A 17,367-nucleotide genomic window follows, 5' to 3' on the forward strand; every position below is an offset into this window, starting at 1 on the left:
ACCCCAGCTCCCTCAGCCTGTCCTCACAGCAGAGGGGCTCCAGCCCTCTCATCATCCTCGTGGCCCTCAGCTGGACCCCCTCCAACAGCTCCACCTCCTCCTTATGTTGGGGGGGGACCCAAGGCCCGGACGCAGCACCAAGAGCTGAGGGGCAGAAATCCCCTCCCTCGCCCTGCTAGCCACGCTGCTTTGGATGCAGCCTGGGCAGACACGACCGGCTCTCCGGGGACGACGACGCCACCCCCTGAGGGGCTCCGCTGGGCTTCGCGAGGGGAACCGGCCCTGCGGAACCGGCCGCGTCCCGCCTCTCCTCACGGCCTGGGCTGGCTGGGGAAGGCGGTGCGGCGCGCACCGCGCCTGCGCGGTGGGATGGGAGGGGAGGGGCGGTGGCGTCGCCATGGCGGGCGTGAGTGCGGGGATGGCCGGGTGCCGCGCCGTGTAGCGGGGGGGATCCCTGTGCGGAGGGGGCGCGGAGGTGGCGGCGGGCGGGCGCCCTGCGGGGTGGACTGGACCGGACCGGATCGGACCGGGTTGGGTCGGGTCGGGTCGGGGCCGGGCCGGGCCGGGCCGCGCAGGCCCGAGCCGCCCGCTGGCCTGTGCCGCGGCCCGACACCCGGTTCCCGCGGGGTCCCTCGGCCTCGCCGGCGGAAGAGTTCCCCGTTCTCTTCAGGAAAACGGAGCGGGGGGTGGGGGGTGTCAGAGGGGGTTTATGCCGGCAGACTGCTGCTCCTCCATTACTCCCCCGTCCCTCCGGCCGCCCCTTTCCCGCGGCTTCCAAGGATTGTCTCCTCAAAGGGACCGTCCGGTTCCCGGTGCTTTCCTCCCGTGGCCTGTTTTTAGTCCTCCTGTACCTGCCTTGAGGCCTTTCTAGCACCGGGGAGGTGGGAGTAATCGCCCCGTATATGTGCACTAATTACCACCTATGTCCCGGAGTCTGCTGATAGAAGCCGGAAAGATTTTTCCTTTTTTTTTTTTTTTTTCTTGCAATGCCATCTCCCTGATTTCTGCCTCGTGACAGCTTACGGTTCCGTTTCCCCTACACCGATCCATTCTTCACAGGTGTTTTTCCCTGTGGTGTTGCTTTCCTCCGTTTTATAAAAACACCGTCTCGCCCCTTTTCGGCAGTACACAATAATCACCTTGAATTTAAATTCCTCCCCCTCTGTACGCCTGAGTTCGTATCGTCCACAGATTCTATGTCTCAAAACCTGGTTTAAATCAACTGCGTCGGTTGGTTTGCTTTCTCCTCTTCGTTACGCTATCAAAAAAAAAAAAAAAAGAATGATATAATGTAATTTGCTCCCCAGAAATTACCGCTGACTGTTTTTTCATCATCTGGGTGATGTCCTGTGGGTGCTTGTAGATTTATTGCGTTGTACTTTGCTGTGGTTTCTTTCCTGGTATTGGAGCTGGGAAGGTCACACTTAATTCCCTGGATCTTCCATCTTGCCTTTTAAACACCGATTTTAAATTGCCCTTGTCTACTCTGTTGGGACCTCCTCTTAACGAGGATAACTGTAAATGACTTGAGTTGCCCAGAGAGGTTGTAGGACCTTCCTTGAAGGTGTCAACCTTCAACCAAGATGGTTGAAGGTTTTCAAGATGCAGTTGGATCCCTGAGCAACATGGTGGGTTCCCATAGCTGTGCCCGTGCTTTGAGCAGGAGGTTGGATGAGAGACCTTTTGAGGTCCCTTCCCACCTCGGTTACTCTGTTAAGCTTCTCTGAACTCTCCTTACTCTGTTCCTTCTTAGGAGGGAACATTGGCTCGGTAGCAATGGGGAAGAGAAGATTTATGCAGCTTCACGTCTTAAAATTAGCTGTAGATCTCAATGACGGGCTGAAGGAGGATGGATGCGTTTCTTCCGAACCATTGGGAAAGTAGTGTGTGGTCTGGTAGGCATCCAGCAGCCATGGAGGCAGTCGATGGTTAGGACAAGCAACATGGGAGAGAGGGATTTTGCTGCTGGGTCCGGTTTTACAAGTCATTGGCGGGGGAATCCCAGGTTTTGGACTGTAGGATTCTACATTGTCCTACCGGAATAAACGTAGGCATTTAACTGCAAGCTTTCGTGGGCTGCTTGAGATAGGTTGGAGTGCTGAAGGCAGTAGGTGATAGCTCTTCAGTCTGACTCCGGATGCTGAAGGAGCTGCAGGCATAAATCCATTTACTTGCCAGCAGTAGTCTGTCACTCCCTGTGGGTAAGTTTTTTTTACCAGGCTGTTTGTTGCAGTGACTTACTGCTTACTTTGACTGTCACGCCCAACTTTATTATCGCAGAGCTAAACCAACTAACAGTTAAATATTTAACTAGTGCTCAAGTCAAGTTTACTCCTGCAAGGAAGTCCCTCATCAAGTAACCATCATACTCTTAGATCCTTTTCAGCCGGTTCAGAAAATAAAACCTATCTTTTCTTTCCTGTTGGATGTAGGAGTAATGCGAGAACCACCCGTTCTGTGTGAAGGACAAGAAATAAAACATTTGATAAAGGGAAGAAACAAAATATCTGATAAATGGAAGCCATGAAGATATCAAAGCGGTTCTTCGCTTTTGGGATTTTGGCATGCGTAGCTTTTTATGTTGCCTACATAAAATGGCACTTGGATTCCAAACCAGTTGTGGGAGCAACAGAAGGTGCTGCTGAAAGCCGAGTAGACAAACTGAACCATCAGGCACCGACCGCGGATCTCTCGGTCTTTTATGGAATTATGTTTGATGCAGGAAGCACCGGCACTCGCATCCATATTTTTAAATTTACACGGCAGCCAAAAGGTATGGCCTGCTCAATACACGATTCTTTCCATAACATCTAGAGCAGATTATTGGTGATTCTTTTCTAGGGATTACTTGGAACAAAGATGCTTGAGCTCTTTCTGGAGAGCCATCAGGAAATGTATGATGATTCGAGCATGTGGGTTTGGATGAAATGATGAAAATACTCAGCAAGGAGAAAATGCTGTAATGTCAGAGTGTGAACTAAACAGCAGCTGTACCTTTAGAACGGTGCCTTGAAGAAGAGCAGTTTTTCGTCACACTGCTTGGTGGAAGGGAGGATTATAAATTCAAACTGCCTTATTCCCCGAGATTTTCACCGTGAGGTTGTTGGCTGTCTCCAGTTCCTGGCAGCGAGCTGCTTCTCTCTGCGTTGTCAGTTTTAGTGCATCCTCGGCTTCAGCATTGGATTTAAATTACAAAACTGTACTGTTTGATTGAAATTGCTGTGTATTGCGTCTGGACAGAAAATATTGCTGAGAAGTGAGACAGGAATATACGGAAAAAGCTCCAGTTTTCCTCTGGAGTCGTAAGCCTCATTTGTTTAGGTATTGTCAGCTCCCAGTTGTGAAACTCAAAAAATGAAAGAACCTGTGTGGATGCTGTCAGTAGGTGATCTGAGGGTGCTTTTAGGGATTAGCAGCGTGGTGTATGGTGTGATGGGCCTGTGGGGAGCACCTTAGCTTTGCAGAATGCCTTTCTCAGGAGCTAATTTCATGGCAAGGGCTGTATTTAAAGGTCGAGTGGCTGTTGGTAGTTCATTAGACAGAGGCTTCAGTTGACTTCTGTTAGCACATAATGATGTAATTTGTAAAATGGTTTTCTTTTTGTGTATGCGAAGTTATTTGCACCATTACTGATTCTGGAATACTGTTTTTGAACAGAGACTCCCAGATTAACCCACGAGACGTTTAAAGCACTGAAGCCAGGTCTATCCGCATATGCTGATGATGTCGAAAAGGTAATTTTGCTTCTATTACTGTAAAAGTAGATGCCTCAAAACCTCCTGGTTTTGGTACGTCCTGCAAATCCCATCTTGCGGTGGTGCAGTGTGCTGAACTGTCTCAGTGCAGGGAAGTGTCTCCAAATGATAAAATCCCACAGTAAAATTTGGTCGACGTGCAGAGCAGCAAGGAACAGAACACATCTAGTTCTGCTCGGTGACGTGGTTAATTAAGCACAGTGGATGGTTTTCCTATCGCTGGCCTTAAGAATGTTGATGCGCTTAAGAAAATGACACAAGAGCTGTGTTGGATTGGAGCAGAACCTTCTCCAAAAGTGGCTGGAGTTGGATTCTCAGGAAAACAGTCTAACAGGCCAAATACTAAGTGAATTCTCTCCTGTCTCCCTTACCTTCTGGCTCACAGAGATTTAGGGACTTCCTGAGCCAGACTTACACCCAGCTCATCGTGTGTTACTGGTTCCAGAGGCCTTTTTTTTTTTTTTTCTTTTCCCAAAGATTTGTCATACTGCCTTTTGAATCTTTTGTAGCCAAAACATTCAGTGGCAGAGAGTTCTGTGTGACTGTTTGAAAAAGTGACTCTTCCTGTTTGTTTTTGACCTCTTGCTGGATAATCCCCGTTATATCCAGCAGGTCTCACACTCTAGGAAATAGTGAGCCCTCCACCTTCTCCTGACCCCTTGTGATATTCACTTGTCTCTGTTCCACACTGACAGTGAATCATACCTCTGATCCCCCTTTTTGCCCTTCCAAGAAAAGCAAATCTAAAAAGTTTCTAAGATGCCTTTTTTTTTTTTTTGTTCTTTCTCTGCTCACAGAGTGGCCAGGGAATAAAAGAGCTCCTGGAGGTGGCAAAAAAGGAAGTTCCTATGGAGCTGTGGAAGTTTACTCCTCTGGTCCTGAAAGCCACAGCTGGCCTACGGTTGCTGCCAGGAGAGAAAGCTCAGAAGTTGCTGGATAAGGTACAATTTCTTGTCTTTCAGTTTGCTTTCCAGCAATTTTACAGCAAAATTGGGTCCCTTCCGTGTAAGGTACATACTCCTTTATCTCCATGTCCATGAGCCGTTCCTGTCAGTTAACCCTGCGAGCAGTGCAGAGTCACCTGACCTCAAATGGGGTTGGGGGGAGAAGCTGCGGGAGTACAAGCGCAGAGGAGTTAATGATAGCTCCAAATAAGCCCAGAGATGACACGTAACAAGTGTCATGAGATACTCCTAACAGTCACCACAGGCTTGTTCTTACTGGGTGTGTTTGTTGGTGGTTTTGACCAGGATGCTGCTATTTTGAGAAAAGCTCTCTGCTGTTTGGTTGGTCGTGTTATCAGCCTGCTGCTGCAAGGTTGCTTCTTCATATTGATTGGACAGAATGTAAATTGTATTTATAGGCATGTCAAGTATGTTTAATATTTTAAAATATTATAAAAATAAAGTATTATGTTCTAGACCTTACTGCTGCAGGAAAAGTTTATTAAATGTGCACTAAGTGTACTCTCTTTTTCTAAGCAATAATTGGAAGGAAGAAATGTGGTGTGGTTGAAATCCATGTCTGTATTGTTCTCTGCTGGCTGCAAGCTGGCCTGTTCTTTTCCGTGCTGAATTTTAGCTGGAACTGCTGCAGTTGTTACTTTAGAGGGCTCTGGAAACCTAGGGCTTTGCTACCTCATGTGGGATGTAGCGTAGAGGACCTCTAACAGCCAACATGCTCCTGTTAAAAATGCCCTTCCCTGGGGCATTGCTGGAAGCCAGGGTGTTTATCTCCTGCCACTCTCATGCATATATAATACCCTGTGGCTCACCAGTTGCAGCAAAGTAAACGGGTTGCCCTTCCCTACCTATGTCCATCCCTTCTTAATGGCGTTTCTGAGCAGTCTTCAGGCTTGAAAACCCACACGTCCATCCCTGTCTCTGCACCAAACTGCAGAGCCAGTGTGTAAATTGCTGACCTTTTACAGCAGAGCGCAGGCTGATGCTTGTTGGGCTCTTGAACTTCAAACAAAGTGGTGAGCAGCAGTCAGGATCTGGCCCAAGAAGAAGAGCAGTTGTGTAAAACCGGAGTTTTAAAAAAAAAAACAACTTGCTTTCCAGCTGAAAAAAAAAGGCTTTCTCTGAGTGTAGCTTTTATTTGAACTACAGGTGAAGGAGATTTTTCAGGCCTCCCCCTTCTTTGTGAGGGACAACTGCGTGTCGATCATGAACGGAACCGATGAAGGTAGGATAACTTGGGGAGACCCTTTGTGCAGTGCTGGAGATTCCTGCTGCGCTGTCACAAGTCCCCACTCGCTGTAGTGGGAACCCACAAGCCACGGGTTTCACGCAGTTTTTACGCCGCCTCAGGCAGTGCCTGCCAGAGAGATCTTGTGCTACGTTTTCCACTTCGAAGTCCTGAACTCTGTCCTGATTTTCAAAGCTCTTGAGCGCTGGGCGGTTCCTGTGGGATCACCGGGAAGCCGCTGTGCGGTCAGCACTTCGGGAAATGTTTCCGAATATCTTCTTGTTGAGATGGTCTTCAACAGCTAGTTTTGCCCAGCCTGCTCTTGCTCAGAGATTTCTGAAAGTATTTGGTTATAATGTTAATTATAACTGATCTAATGAGTGTGATTGTGAACTCAATCTCAAAAAAAGCTATACAGAGAAGAAAATACAGGCTGAAATAAGTCGATACTCATCAAAAAATGCTGAGGACAGAACCCAGAGTCAGTCTGGATTTAAAATAATTTGAAGAAACATGTCTAAATGCTAAGTAACTGTGTTGAGATGTGTTTTAAGTCTGCTTAGAAACCAAGCTTTAAAATAGCTGGAGCTGTTTGGACCTGTTTATGAGTTTCTTTTTTACTGCTTAATGGAAGAAAGACACCGTAATTCTTCTTTTTGTTTTGTTTTAAAATCATTAGTAGCAGTGACAGCCTTGGTTCAGCCAAGGGTTGAACCGGACTATGTTCCCTAGCATGCCTTGAGTTTTAACCGTATAGATAAATATTTGAATTTGTTAACATCAGGCCCACTAATTCATCTAATTTATGGAGAAAAGGTTTATAAAGCAAGAAAAGGAGAGAAACAGTGTGGCTCACAAAAATGTTTAGAGGAAAGTAGGAAAAATTAGAACACTGAAAAGGTGAAAATTCTTGGTATTTAAAAGGAAAGGTCGAGTGCCTGACATCAGACAAAAGGCCGACCAGCGGATGTTTTCCTAGAAAATGAACAATGTGAGCATCAGTCATTTCCTTGTCTTTTAGGTGAGGTCTGGAGCCTTTGTGACTTCTCGCCTAAGTTTTTGATCTGAGAAATACAGAGTTCTCCAGGCATTTCGTATATGGAGCTTCTCTCCGAAATACCGCATAAGCTCTGGTATAGAAGGTCATTCTCTCTGTTTAACTTTAAATTGCCCCCAGCTAAACAGATCCTTAAGCAGGAAAATCTTGTAACACGGCTCACCTTGTTTGTTACCGTTGTTAGACGAAGTGGTATGATCTAACAGTGTGTCTTCTGAACTTTTTTTCTTATTAGGTATTTCGGCCTGGATCACAATAAATTTTTTAACAGGTATGTGTACACCAGCATGCGCATAAAGATATGACCAGTGCTGTGAAATTCATGCTATTTTCTGCTTCTGCGTGGGATTTGCTCTCATTGGGGTAGAGTGGGAGAAAGGAGGATCTGGGGATAAGTCAGCAGTTGTTTTTGGACTGGCCTATTTAAGTCATTAGGATTTTGGTCATTTACTTGACAGAGTGAGGAGTTTCATCCCCTTTCCTAGATGTTTAATGTAGCCTTTTTTTCAGTTCCCTGTAGGGTACCAGAGCATTTTATTCCTTTTTAGAGTCTGCCATTAGCTCTGGCTAAATTTTTAATGTGGATATTCTAGATGTGCTTGGCATCTGCACAGAGTGAAAGAAAGTGCTATGCTACTTCCTTACAGATTTATGATATAGAAATACCACAAGTGTTGACGCTGCTGAGTTAGAAAAGGGTGGCTGAAGAGTAAAGTAAAAACTGACCTTGACAGTAAGTCAAGCAGCCTGCCGTCTGAGCAGGCTCCGTTCGGCACACCCAGTGTGTGGAGCAGTACGATTAGTGCTCTAAAGCCTTTTATGCTGACAGGAAAGATCAGAAAGGTCAGAGATCTTCGAACATCAGCTATTGTGAGGTATACTGAGGTAGTTGGCACAAAGTAGTTTTGTCAGGAAGGTGTATTTGAAGGATTTAGAGAAGAACTGGATTTACATGAGAAGAACAGTCTGGGCTGGCAGCAGGAATAATTCCAGGAGAGCTGAGTCTCTTAGGCCAGCTCTTTTCAGTCTGTCATCCCCTTGGCCATAGGAATCTGCAAAATATCACTAAGGGATCAAGAAGAGGTGGCCAAGAAAACCACATTCCTCCCTGTTACAAAGTGGTTACCAGAGTAGAGTTTGCAAAAGGGTCTTTGCATCCACTGAAAAATGTTTAGGGATCCAGTAACCAAAGCTACTGTAATTAGGGCATGAACAGCCACCAGAGAAATAAGAGAAACTGTCACTTGAAGATTTTCAGGTCACCCTAATAAAGCCAACATAAGTGCCCAGTAGATGATGGTATAATTTAGTGCCAGCTGGAAGCTGATAGATGGAGTTAGATTGTCCTCTTTCTTTACCACTGGTTTTGTTCCTAGCCAGTTTCTCACAGCGCCCACCATGGCTTTCTCTCTTCTGTCACACGTTTCAGGTAGCCTAGATGATCCGCAGAAGAGAAGTGTAGGGATGCTGGATTTGGGTGGTGGATCAACACAGATCACCTTCCTGCCACGCACCGAGGTAACGTGAACATGCACACTGTTGGGAAGTGCTGGCGCAGAAATCCTCAGATTTGTTTCCCTTGGAAACTGCCCAGGAGTTTGTCAGTGTGAGGTGAAGCCACGCTTCTGACGGAAAAACCCAGGTCACTTGGTAACATCTGCCTTGTTACGGTCAGTCACGGAGGCATCCACAACTCTCTGTCAGTCCTCTCACTCCAGCCCCGTGGGTCGGTGATGCGTGTGGTGAACCTGCCGGGGCTGCTTTATTCTTGGGGAAAACGCAGTGTTTGCCTGAGCGTCTTAATCCTTGACCCTTAGTTTGTGCTGCTTATAATGAAGAACTCAAAGGCAATGCTGTTAATGAATTCAAGTCCAACGTTTGGCCTGTATTGGGTTTTAAGAACAACAGATTGCCTTCTCAGTCCTTGTTACTGGTTTTCCTAAGTTCACTCAGTTGCAAATGAATGCTTTCTAAAGGAGCAACTGTTATTGTGCAGTAAAAATACAAGCTGATGTTTGTCATTTCAGCTTCCTGTTGTGGCATTTTTATAGGTGTTCTGTGAGCTGGAAGCCCCGTGGACGTGGAGTTGTAAGGCTCTGGCCTGAGCGGAGATACTGTTCGTAGTAAAGCTGCACAAAAGCAGAGGGTTGGGATGCTGTATGTTGTTTCCTAATCGAGGGGTTAATCGAGACGTCGTGGTCTTACAGCAGAACGACAGGGGATGTGAAGAGCCCAGGATGTGGAAATTCTGGTCTTAAGAGATGGTGTTAAGATATAAGCAGCATGAATAGCGTGGTGGCCTGAGCTTTGCTCCCCACAAAACGCACCAGCCGTGCTGGTGGGCTTGGGGAAGAGGCTGCAAAGTGCTTTAGAGAATTATCCTTTCATTTCTTCAGACGGCAGGCTGGTCCTTGCTCTATTCCTTGGCAGGCACCGTGATGTGCTTTTCCTCCGGCTTTTGGAAGTTCGCAGCTGAATTCAGTTGAGTAGGAAGTGAATGCGTGCCTGGCTTTCGGATTACTTTGCACACATTTTTCCCCAGTAGGGATCATGTGAAGAGGCAGTTGCTGTAGCCTCTTGACAAAAGCAGTTAAGAGCTGGAATAAGGATTCCTTTTTAATTAAAATAATTATGTTATACACCAATTTGTTGTGGATACAAATAGAAATGTAACCAGTTTAGACTCTGATACTATTTTAGCTGTGGGTTTTGTGGTTGTCTTGTGTATCAGCGGTCAAATTGAAATACTTGCAAATTCATCATTTGTCTCTGAACCATGCTAGGATTGTTTCGTGTTTTACTTAATATTTTGGAGGATTCTGTTGTTGATGTTTGCTGCTGCTGGCAGAAACCTTGCAGTGACATCTTTTCCTCCCTCCAGGCAACTCTCCAGACATCACCAGCTGGCCACACAACTTCATTTCAGATGTTTAACAACACCTACAAGCTGTATTCATACAGGTTAGTTGTGGGAAAGAGAGCACACTGTAGAGATAGAGCTTTCTGTTGAAACCAGTGGGATCTAAGTGTTCTGCTGAAATGGGGTCATTGCAAATGAATACTGGGAAGAAGCAGAGAAACCTGAGCCGCGTCATCGCGGTGGATTAACCTTGGCTGCCCTGCCAGGTGCCCACCAAGCAGCTCTGTCACTCCCCCTTCCATCAACAGGGGGAAGAAAATACTACAAAAAGCTCATGGGTCAAGGTAAGGACAGGGAGGTCACTTACCAGATACTGTCATGAGCAAAATAGACTCGACTTAGAGAATTTAATTTAATTTTTTGCCAATTAAACAGTAGGATAATGAGAAATAAGAACAAAATCAAAAAACACCTTCCCCCCCACCTCTCCTTCCTTCCCAGCCTCAGCTTCAGTCCCAGCTCTTCTACCTCCTCACTGCCAAGCGGCGCAGGAGGATGAACGAGGGTTGCAGTCAGTCAGTTCATGGCGCTCTGTCTCTGCCATTCCTTCCTCCTCGCTGTCTTCCCTGGCTCCCAGTGTTTTGGTGCAGAGGGAAGCAGCTTCTTCCCACCCGGGTTTTCTGTGGGGTGTCTTTGGGCTCAAAAAGAGCTGATTCTGTATGCTAGAGGCTGTGCTGCCTTTGAGGAGGGTAGAAGAAACATTAAGGGAATGCCTTCAGCATTCCCAGTTCTTCAAGAGCCAGGTTACCCTTGACAGCTTATTGCCTGTGCTTTTTCAAAGGCAGACTATCCTTCTGGGTAAGGGTAACGTGAGAGTGGGTTGTCACACTGTTCCCCTTACGTGTGTCAGCTGCTGACACCAGCCGTTTCGCTGGGACCACGTAGAGGAGATCGGCGTGTCCCCGCCAAGTTGTCGGTGGAGTATCAGAGGAAGGATGTTTGTTGTTCACGGAGGCTTTTATCCCTTTGCAGTTACCTGGGACTCGGGCTGATGTCAGCAAGGCTCGCCATTTTAGGAGGAGTTGAGGGAAAACCCTGTAAGTTATGGGCACTCCTCAAGTCTTGGCTCTGAGCGTAGGGTACGTAGCCCTGTTGTGGGGGGAGGAGTCCTCTGTCCCCTTCCCACTGGGCTCCTGAGTGATATGTGGACTCCTGTCACCATAGCTGGGTGCATTTGAGATGAATGCAGGAGGTGACACTGCTAGATCCCAGGAGGCATGGATTCTTGCCAGCCCTAGTGGGGCAGGGGACATCTGAGCCATGACCGGGGCTTGGAGGTGCCTCGCTGAGGCTGTGGGACAGGATGGAGCAGGGCTGGGGGTGAGGGATCTGCAATTAACTCCTTGTGCTTTTCCCTAATGTGGCTTTGGTTTACTTCTGCAGTAGGAGAAGGGGAGGAATTGATCAGCCCTTGTTTACCACCTGGCTTCAAATCTGAATGGCAACATGCAGAGATAGTGTACAAAATTAAAGGACAGAAGGCAGGTATAGTGATTTATCACTCTTCCTATCTAGGCCAGCATGCGATTAGCAGAGTAAATGATACTCTCAGCCTCTTGCAGAGACACTGCATTCTCTGTTTACTGTTCTGTCCGGCTCCTCTTGCCATGCTGGTGAAGAGATTCTGCAGCTCTTCCCTCTTGTGCCGTGGTGTCCGTCTGTCCAGTTGGTAAAGCTGCTGGTAGTAATGCTTATGGAGCTGGGCAATCCCTGAACAGGTCTTTCAAAATCCTTCTGCCTCGGGTGATGTTGTCCATCTCTGATCTATCGCGTACCTCGTCCCAACCTGAGGGTGGTTAAGTCTCGCCGCTGGAAGATGCAGCTTTCAGTTCTCTGTGAAGAGCTTATGAAGTGCCGTCGTGCAAAAGGGAGCCTGTTTTCTGGCAGATCCTAGGTAAATTGTGCGTATATTTAATTCTCTGGGTTTCTTTGCCTTCTTTTAGGTGAGCCTCTGTATGAGTCCTGTTCTAACAAAGTGGCAAAGATGCTCTACAAAAAAGTGCATAAAGCTGAGGAAGTGAAGGACTTGGATTTTTACACTTTCTCCTACTACTATGACCGTGCGGCGGAGGTTGGTCTCATCGGTACGTTTGCTCCTGGTTTATTTCATTTTACACGACAAGTTGTAGAAGAAATTAAACGCTTGTACACATCACCATGCTTTGCTAGGCTGTCGTGAAATTTAGTCCTTTGCTAAACTGCTGTGCAGCGTTGGTCTAGAGTGCGTATTAGATGCAGTTTAATTTCTATAGAGAAGGGACTGCAGCTTCTGGGTTCTAATTGACAAGCGGCTGAATATGAGCCAGCAGTGTGCCCAGGTGGCCAAGAAAGCCAACGGCATCCTGGCTTGTATTAGAAATAGCGTGACCAGCAGAAGCAGGGAGGTGATTGTCCGCCTGTACTCAGCACTGGTGAGGGCACACCTGGAGTATCGTGTCCAGTTTTGGGCACCTCAATCCAAGAGAGATATCGAGGTGCTGGAGCGAGTGCAGAGGAGGGCAACGAAGCTGGTGAAGGGCCTGGAGAATAAATCGTACGAAGAACGATTGAGGGAGCTGGGACTGTTTAGTTTGAGGAAGAGGAGACTGAGGGGTGACCTCATCACTCTCTACAACTACTTGAAAGGACACTGTAGAGAGGTTGGTGCTGGTCTCTTCTCACAAGCAAATGGCGATAGAACAAAAGGGAATGGCTTCAAGCTGCAACAGGGTAGGTTTAGACTGGACATTAGGAAGAAATTCTTCACAGTAAGAGTGATCAGACACTGGAACGGGCTGCCCAGGGAGGTGGTTGAGTCACCATCCTTGGATGAGTTTAAGAGTCGTTTAGATGTGGTGTTGGGGGATATGGTGTAGGGAAGAACTTTACTGTAGAGTAGGGTAGATGGTTGGACTCGATGATCCCAAGGGTCTTTTCCAACCTAGATGATTCTATGATTCTGGTAATGTTTTTTAAACAAACTGCCTGCATTTCAGAAATCGTTGGTGTCTGATTAACTCTGCAATCTAAAATAGAAAAAAAGGGCCTCATAACGACAAACAAATTTCTTGGGCGGTAAAGGAGCAAAGTGATCTTGGGCGGTGCGTTTTGCTTCACTGACCGTTTTAGGCTGGAATGGAAGATTTTCGGATAATTCCGCAAGCATTCAGAATGCATCCCGTCTCTTTTCCAGTGCTGTGCTGGTGTACAGAAGGCTGTCGCGTTCAGTGGTAGAAAACAGGTGATGAGATCTCCAGCTAGTTGGGACAAAAATACCTCAGCCACTTTGCTTTGCAAATAATTTCAAATTTAATATGTCGCAGAGCACCGCTGCCCTGTCAGATCTGGTTAAAGGCGTTAACTGTGTTCAGGCACCGCAGGGCAGGGCAGCACAGACATGGGGACAAGGTGGAAGAACCTGTAAACTATGTTTCTCTAGGAAACGAGGCTAAAAGTTCTTCATAAAACAACACTTTTCAACCTGTAGTAAGACTCTTTTAAAGGCTCGTTGCTCGTTCACCTTTAAAGCAAGTGTGAGTTTTGTCACCGATTTCAGTGGCTCAAGGTTTGATTTCCAAACAACTTTTATGAGTTTAATCTACAATTGCCTTTATACAAAAACCATAAAAGACCACTTTTTTCTTCTTTTCCTTTCAGACAAAGAAAAAGGAGGAAGCTTAACTGTTGGTGACTTTGAAATTGCAGCTAAATACGGTGAGTAAAATGCAATCCAACACACACCAGTATTGTGTGTAAGTTCATACCCAGGTGGCAAATGTGTGACGTGCTAAGATTTTTTTTGTTGTTTTAAGTAAAGTTTTTTTTGTTTTAAGTTACTGAGCACCGCTCCTGGGCACCTCTCTCCATAGCATCTCACCAATATTTCTGCTTATTTCTGAAAATCTCATCTATTTTTATATTAATTCTTGCTTTTGCAGCCCACGTAAGACACATCTTATAATCCTTATATTTCAAAACTCTCTCAAGAATTACTAATAAACTTGCCAGTTAACAGTTGCCCTGAAAGCGTGCTTTCAAAGTCAATGTGGGAGTTCTCACCCTGTTGGAATAACCTGTTCTAGTTGGGTTTATTTTTTGTTGTTTTTTTTCTCTCAGGATTTGTTCATGTGCTTGATTGTTAATCGGAAAAAGAGGGAAAACCGGTTCGTAGCTTTTCGCTTCATCAGCCACACAGAGAACTGCCTGTGCAGATTTACAGATGTAAACATGCTTTTCTTGATACCACAAACTCGGGCTTTGGTTGAACTGACACGGGGCTTCTCGGTAAACTTGATGAATGAACGAACGATTGTTGCAGTTCTGATTTCTGGACTACCATTTGGGTAATTCATCCTGAGAAAGGAAGCGGGGTTTATTTTGTTTGTCTTTTTCTTTTGTTTTGTTTTTTTTTCCTTTGGTTTTGTCAATGTCTGTTGAATGCTTATGCTTGAGAAACATAAAGACGCCTGAGGTTGCTCAGATTTTTCAAGGCTTGAAGTAGATAGAAGGAAGAAAAGTTGGAGGAGGCCCTTTTCATCCTTTCCCGGAGAGGTACAAGAAACTCAGCTGTCTCAGGGGAGAGACGTAACGCCTTGATCTTCCTTCCAGCATGCCAAAGCTTCTCTGCTTCTGCCAACGTGTGTGGGGGTCATTTCAGCTCCGTTGTAACAGGTTCCACCACTGCACAACTCAGCTGTCAAGAGGTGTTTGATGGATTCACGTGAGGTTTTTCAAAGCTGGTGCACAGTGCGCATTCAGAACCTGTTTTCTCTCTCCTTAGTATGTAAGACCATGGAAATCAGCCCCGGAAACAGCCCTTTTCTCTGCATGGACCTCACGTACATCACCTTCCTCCTGCAAGAGCTGGGCTTCCCCAAGAGCCAGGTCTTCAAGGTGACGCACAGAATGGATCGCTGGGGACAGCGGGCGGGAGGGTGCTGAGGCTGCAGGTGTCACGCCAATAGCTCGGTCCTTGATTTGCCTTTTTGCTCTGTGACTGGGGAGGACACTGTCCCCACGGTAGTGATAACCAGTTGTGATAAACTTCAGCACTGTATTTACCTTGCGGGCTTCTCCTTCTCCCAAAGAATTGTGGTTTAACTTTTTTGTTTGATTTTTTTTTTTTTTCTCAGCTTGCCCGGAAAATTGACAATGTTGAAACGAGCTGGGCGTTGGGAGCCACTTTTCATTACATCGACTCGCTCAATAGACTGCAGTACTGAAGCTCCTTGAAGGTAACTTTGGGGAGTATCGGTTTTTGGAAGCCCAACGCGGGAGAATCTGTCGAAGGGCCTGCTTTTGGCTTCCGGAGTCCTTTGGGAGGTCACCATAAACTAGGGCCCTTCCCTCCCACCCCCTGCCGAGTCCCCCTCCATCACTAGCTCTTTTTTACAGTGCGGAGCACGGAGTCTAAAGAGCGAGCCTTGATTTGACGGCGTCTGCAGTCAGCTTGAGGTAAAGCTTGATCATTGCTGAAGGAAAACCAGGACCCTGCAGGACATCTACGCTCTCTCTGAGAAAAACACACCTTTTTGGAATACGCCCTTACTATGAGCTTGTGCTGTGCCGGAGTCGCTGTAGGAAATGGTTACTCCAGAAGGAACTACTTTACCGTCCTGACCTCAGGGCGTTTTTTTTCCTGTTTGTCAGCATTTTTCCGTGATGATTTTTATTTTACTACTTCCGTGTTTGAAGGTGAACTTGTGCGTGTGTGTGCAGAGGCAGCGCGTTTACGCGGCCGTGCTGCTGACAGGCAGCCCCGTTGAAATGCCCTGTGGAAGCCTCAGCCCTGCTTTCCCCTTGCTGAACTGGCGAAGCTCGGGAGCGCTCCAGAAACTGGGATAGGGACTCGAGAGACAGGAATCGGGGCCCGTATGCCCCGTAGGGTTAAAGCCTACACCCTGATGTTGGTTCCCTGGCTGTTGGGAGACCCGCGTGGTGGAAGACAACATCAGATTTGCCGGATCTGGAGGAGGAAGGCCTGGGAATTGGGTACTACAGGGCTAACGATGGATTTGACGGCTCTGGAGTCGGCAGGGCTAAGATCGATGAACAAGGCGCAGGCACAAAAATAAACCCCCGAGCGCGGCTTATTGGACCTCACGGGCGTTTGGTGCCTTGGCAAGGTGGATGCAGGGCCCGGGATGGATGCGTTTACGTGGCAGTTTGGGTGCCGGCTTCCTGCAGACGCATCTCACTTTGAAAAATGAATGTATTGTGGTCAGACTGAGCCGTGGCCGGGTAGCTGCAATGCACCACTCCAGCAGTGTCCTGTTGGCGGGCTGGAATGGATCTCGGAGGCAGCGGGAGCTGGAGAGGACGTGCTGCACTGTTTGTAATCCAATTGTGAAATCGTGTTGTATTTGTGTGGATGTTTAGAGCAGACCCCAGGGGTCTTTTGGGGGTACAAAAGAGCCCGGCCTCCCGGAGAGCCAGCGGTGCGTGCTCCGACTCGTGGGCTGGTGGCCACAGCCTGCTCCGTTCCCCGGGGCAGCGAGACGTGGCACGGTGGCGTGTGGTGCTGCGTGGCCGCTGCCTCTGCAGCCGAATGTACAGGGGACACTTGAACCCTGCTGTACTGACAATAAAACCCCAGTTTAAAATGAAAATGTGCTGGTGCTGGTGTGGCTTTTACCGCCAGAGCCCGCAGGGTGGGTGGGTTGAGAAATTAGGTGTTCTGATGCCATCCCTTTCCCCTCATGCTGTCAGTCCCCCTCACACCATCCCTGTCCCCTTTATACCATCCCTGTCCCCCCACGCCATCCCTGTCTCCTTTATACCATCCCTGTCCCCCCACGCCATCCCTGTCCCCCCATGCCATCGCTGTCCCCTCAAGTCATTCCCATCCCCTCACACTGTCACAGCCCCACATGCCATCCCTGTCCCCCATATGCCATCCCAGCCCCCTACGCCATCCATCTTCCCTCAAGTCACTCCTATCCCCTCACACTGTCACAGCCGCAGATGCCATCCCTGTCCCCACAAACCACCCCAGTCCCCCTTTATACCATCTCCGTCCCCACACTCCATCCCAGTCCCCTGTGCTATCCCCATCCCCACACACCATCCGGGTCCCTACACACCATCGCTGTCCCCTCAAGCCATTCCCATACCCTCACATTGTCACAGCCCCACATGCCATCCCTGTCCCCCATATGCCATCCTTGTCCCCCACCCCCCAACACTATCCCCGTCCTCCCACACTATCCCCGTCCCCCCACACTATCCCTGTCCCCCCCACACCATCCCTGTCCCCTTTATACCATCCCTGTCACCTCAGGCCATTCCCACCCCCTCACAATCACAGCCCCACATGCCATCCTTGTCCCCCACCCCCCCCGCCATCCCTGTACCCCAACGCCATCCCCCCCCCCCCCCATCCCCACACGCCATCCGGGTCCTTACACACCGCCCCCCCCCCCCCCCGCCTCCTCACACCATCCCGGGCACCCATGCCACCCCCCTCC

General features: G+C 47.9%; 1 protein-coding gene across 1 annotated transcript; it reads left to right on the forward strand.

The window, feature by feature from the left end:
* Positions 1-372: 372 nt before the first annotated feature.
* ENTPD6 (ectonucleoside triphosphate diphosphohydrolase 6) lies at positions 373-16,499 on the forward strand. The gene is made up of 15 exons (XM_074144677.1): positions 373-406; positions 2,433-2,773; positions 3,658-3,734; positions 4,553-4,696; positions 5,867-5,942; positions 7,238-7,273; positions 8,432-8,520; positions 9,884-9,963; positions 10,895-10,959; positions 11,306-11,407; positions 11,866-12,006; positions 13,559-13,615; positions 14,682-14,794; positions 15,034-15,135; positions 15,296-16,499. The coding sequence occupies exons 2-14, from the start codon at positions 2,515-2,517 to the stop codon at positions 15,121-15,123; spliced, it is 1,329 nt and encodes a 442-aa protein (XP_074000778.1). The 5' UTR covers positions 373-406; positions 2,433-2,514; the 3' UTR covers positions 15,124-15,135; positions 15,296-16,499.
* The last annotated feature ends 868 nt before the right edge of the window (positions 16,500-17,367 follow it).

The sequence above is a fragment of the Numenius arquata genome, chromosome 2 (genome assembly GCF_964106895.1).
Source record: "Numenius arquata chromosome 2, bNumArq3.hap1.1, whole genome shotgun sequence".
NCBI lineage: Eukaryota > Metazoa > Chordata > Aves > Charadriiformes > Scolopacidae > Numenius > Numenius arquata.

What these genes read in the sequence shown, in the direction of transcription:
- ENTPD6 (XM_074144677.1), top strand. Translation starts at nt 2,515, where the DNA reads ATGGAAGCCATGAAGATATCAAAGCGGTTCTTCGCTTTTGGGATTTTG. An exon ending in ATGCTGATGATGTCGAAAAG is followed by an intron (nt 3,735 to 4,552) that starts GTAATTTTGCTT and finishes CTCTGCTCACAG; the next exon opens with AGTGGCCAGGGAATAAAAGA. An exon ending in AATTAAAGGACAGAAGGCAG is followed by an intron (nt 11,408 to 11,865) that starts GTATAGTGATTT and finishes GCCTTCTTTTAG; the next exon opens with GTGAGCCTCTGTATGAGTCC.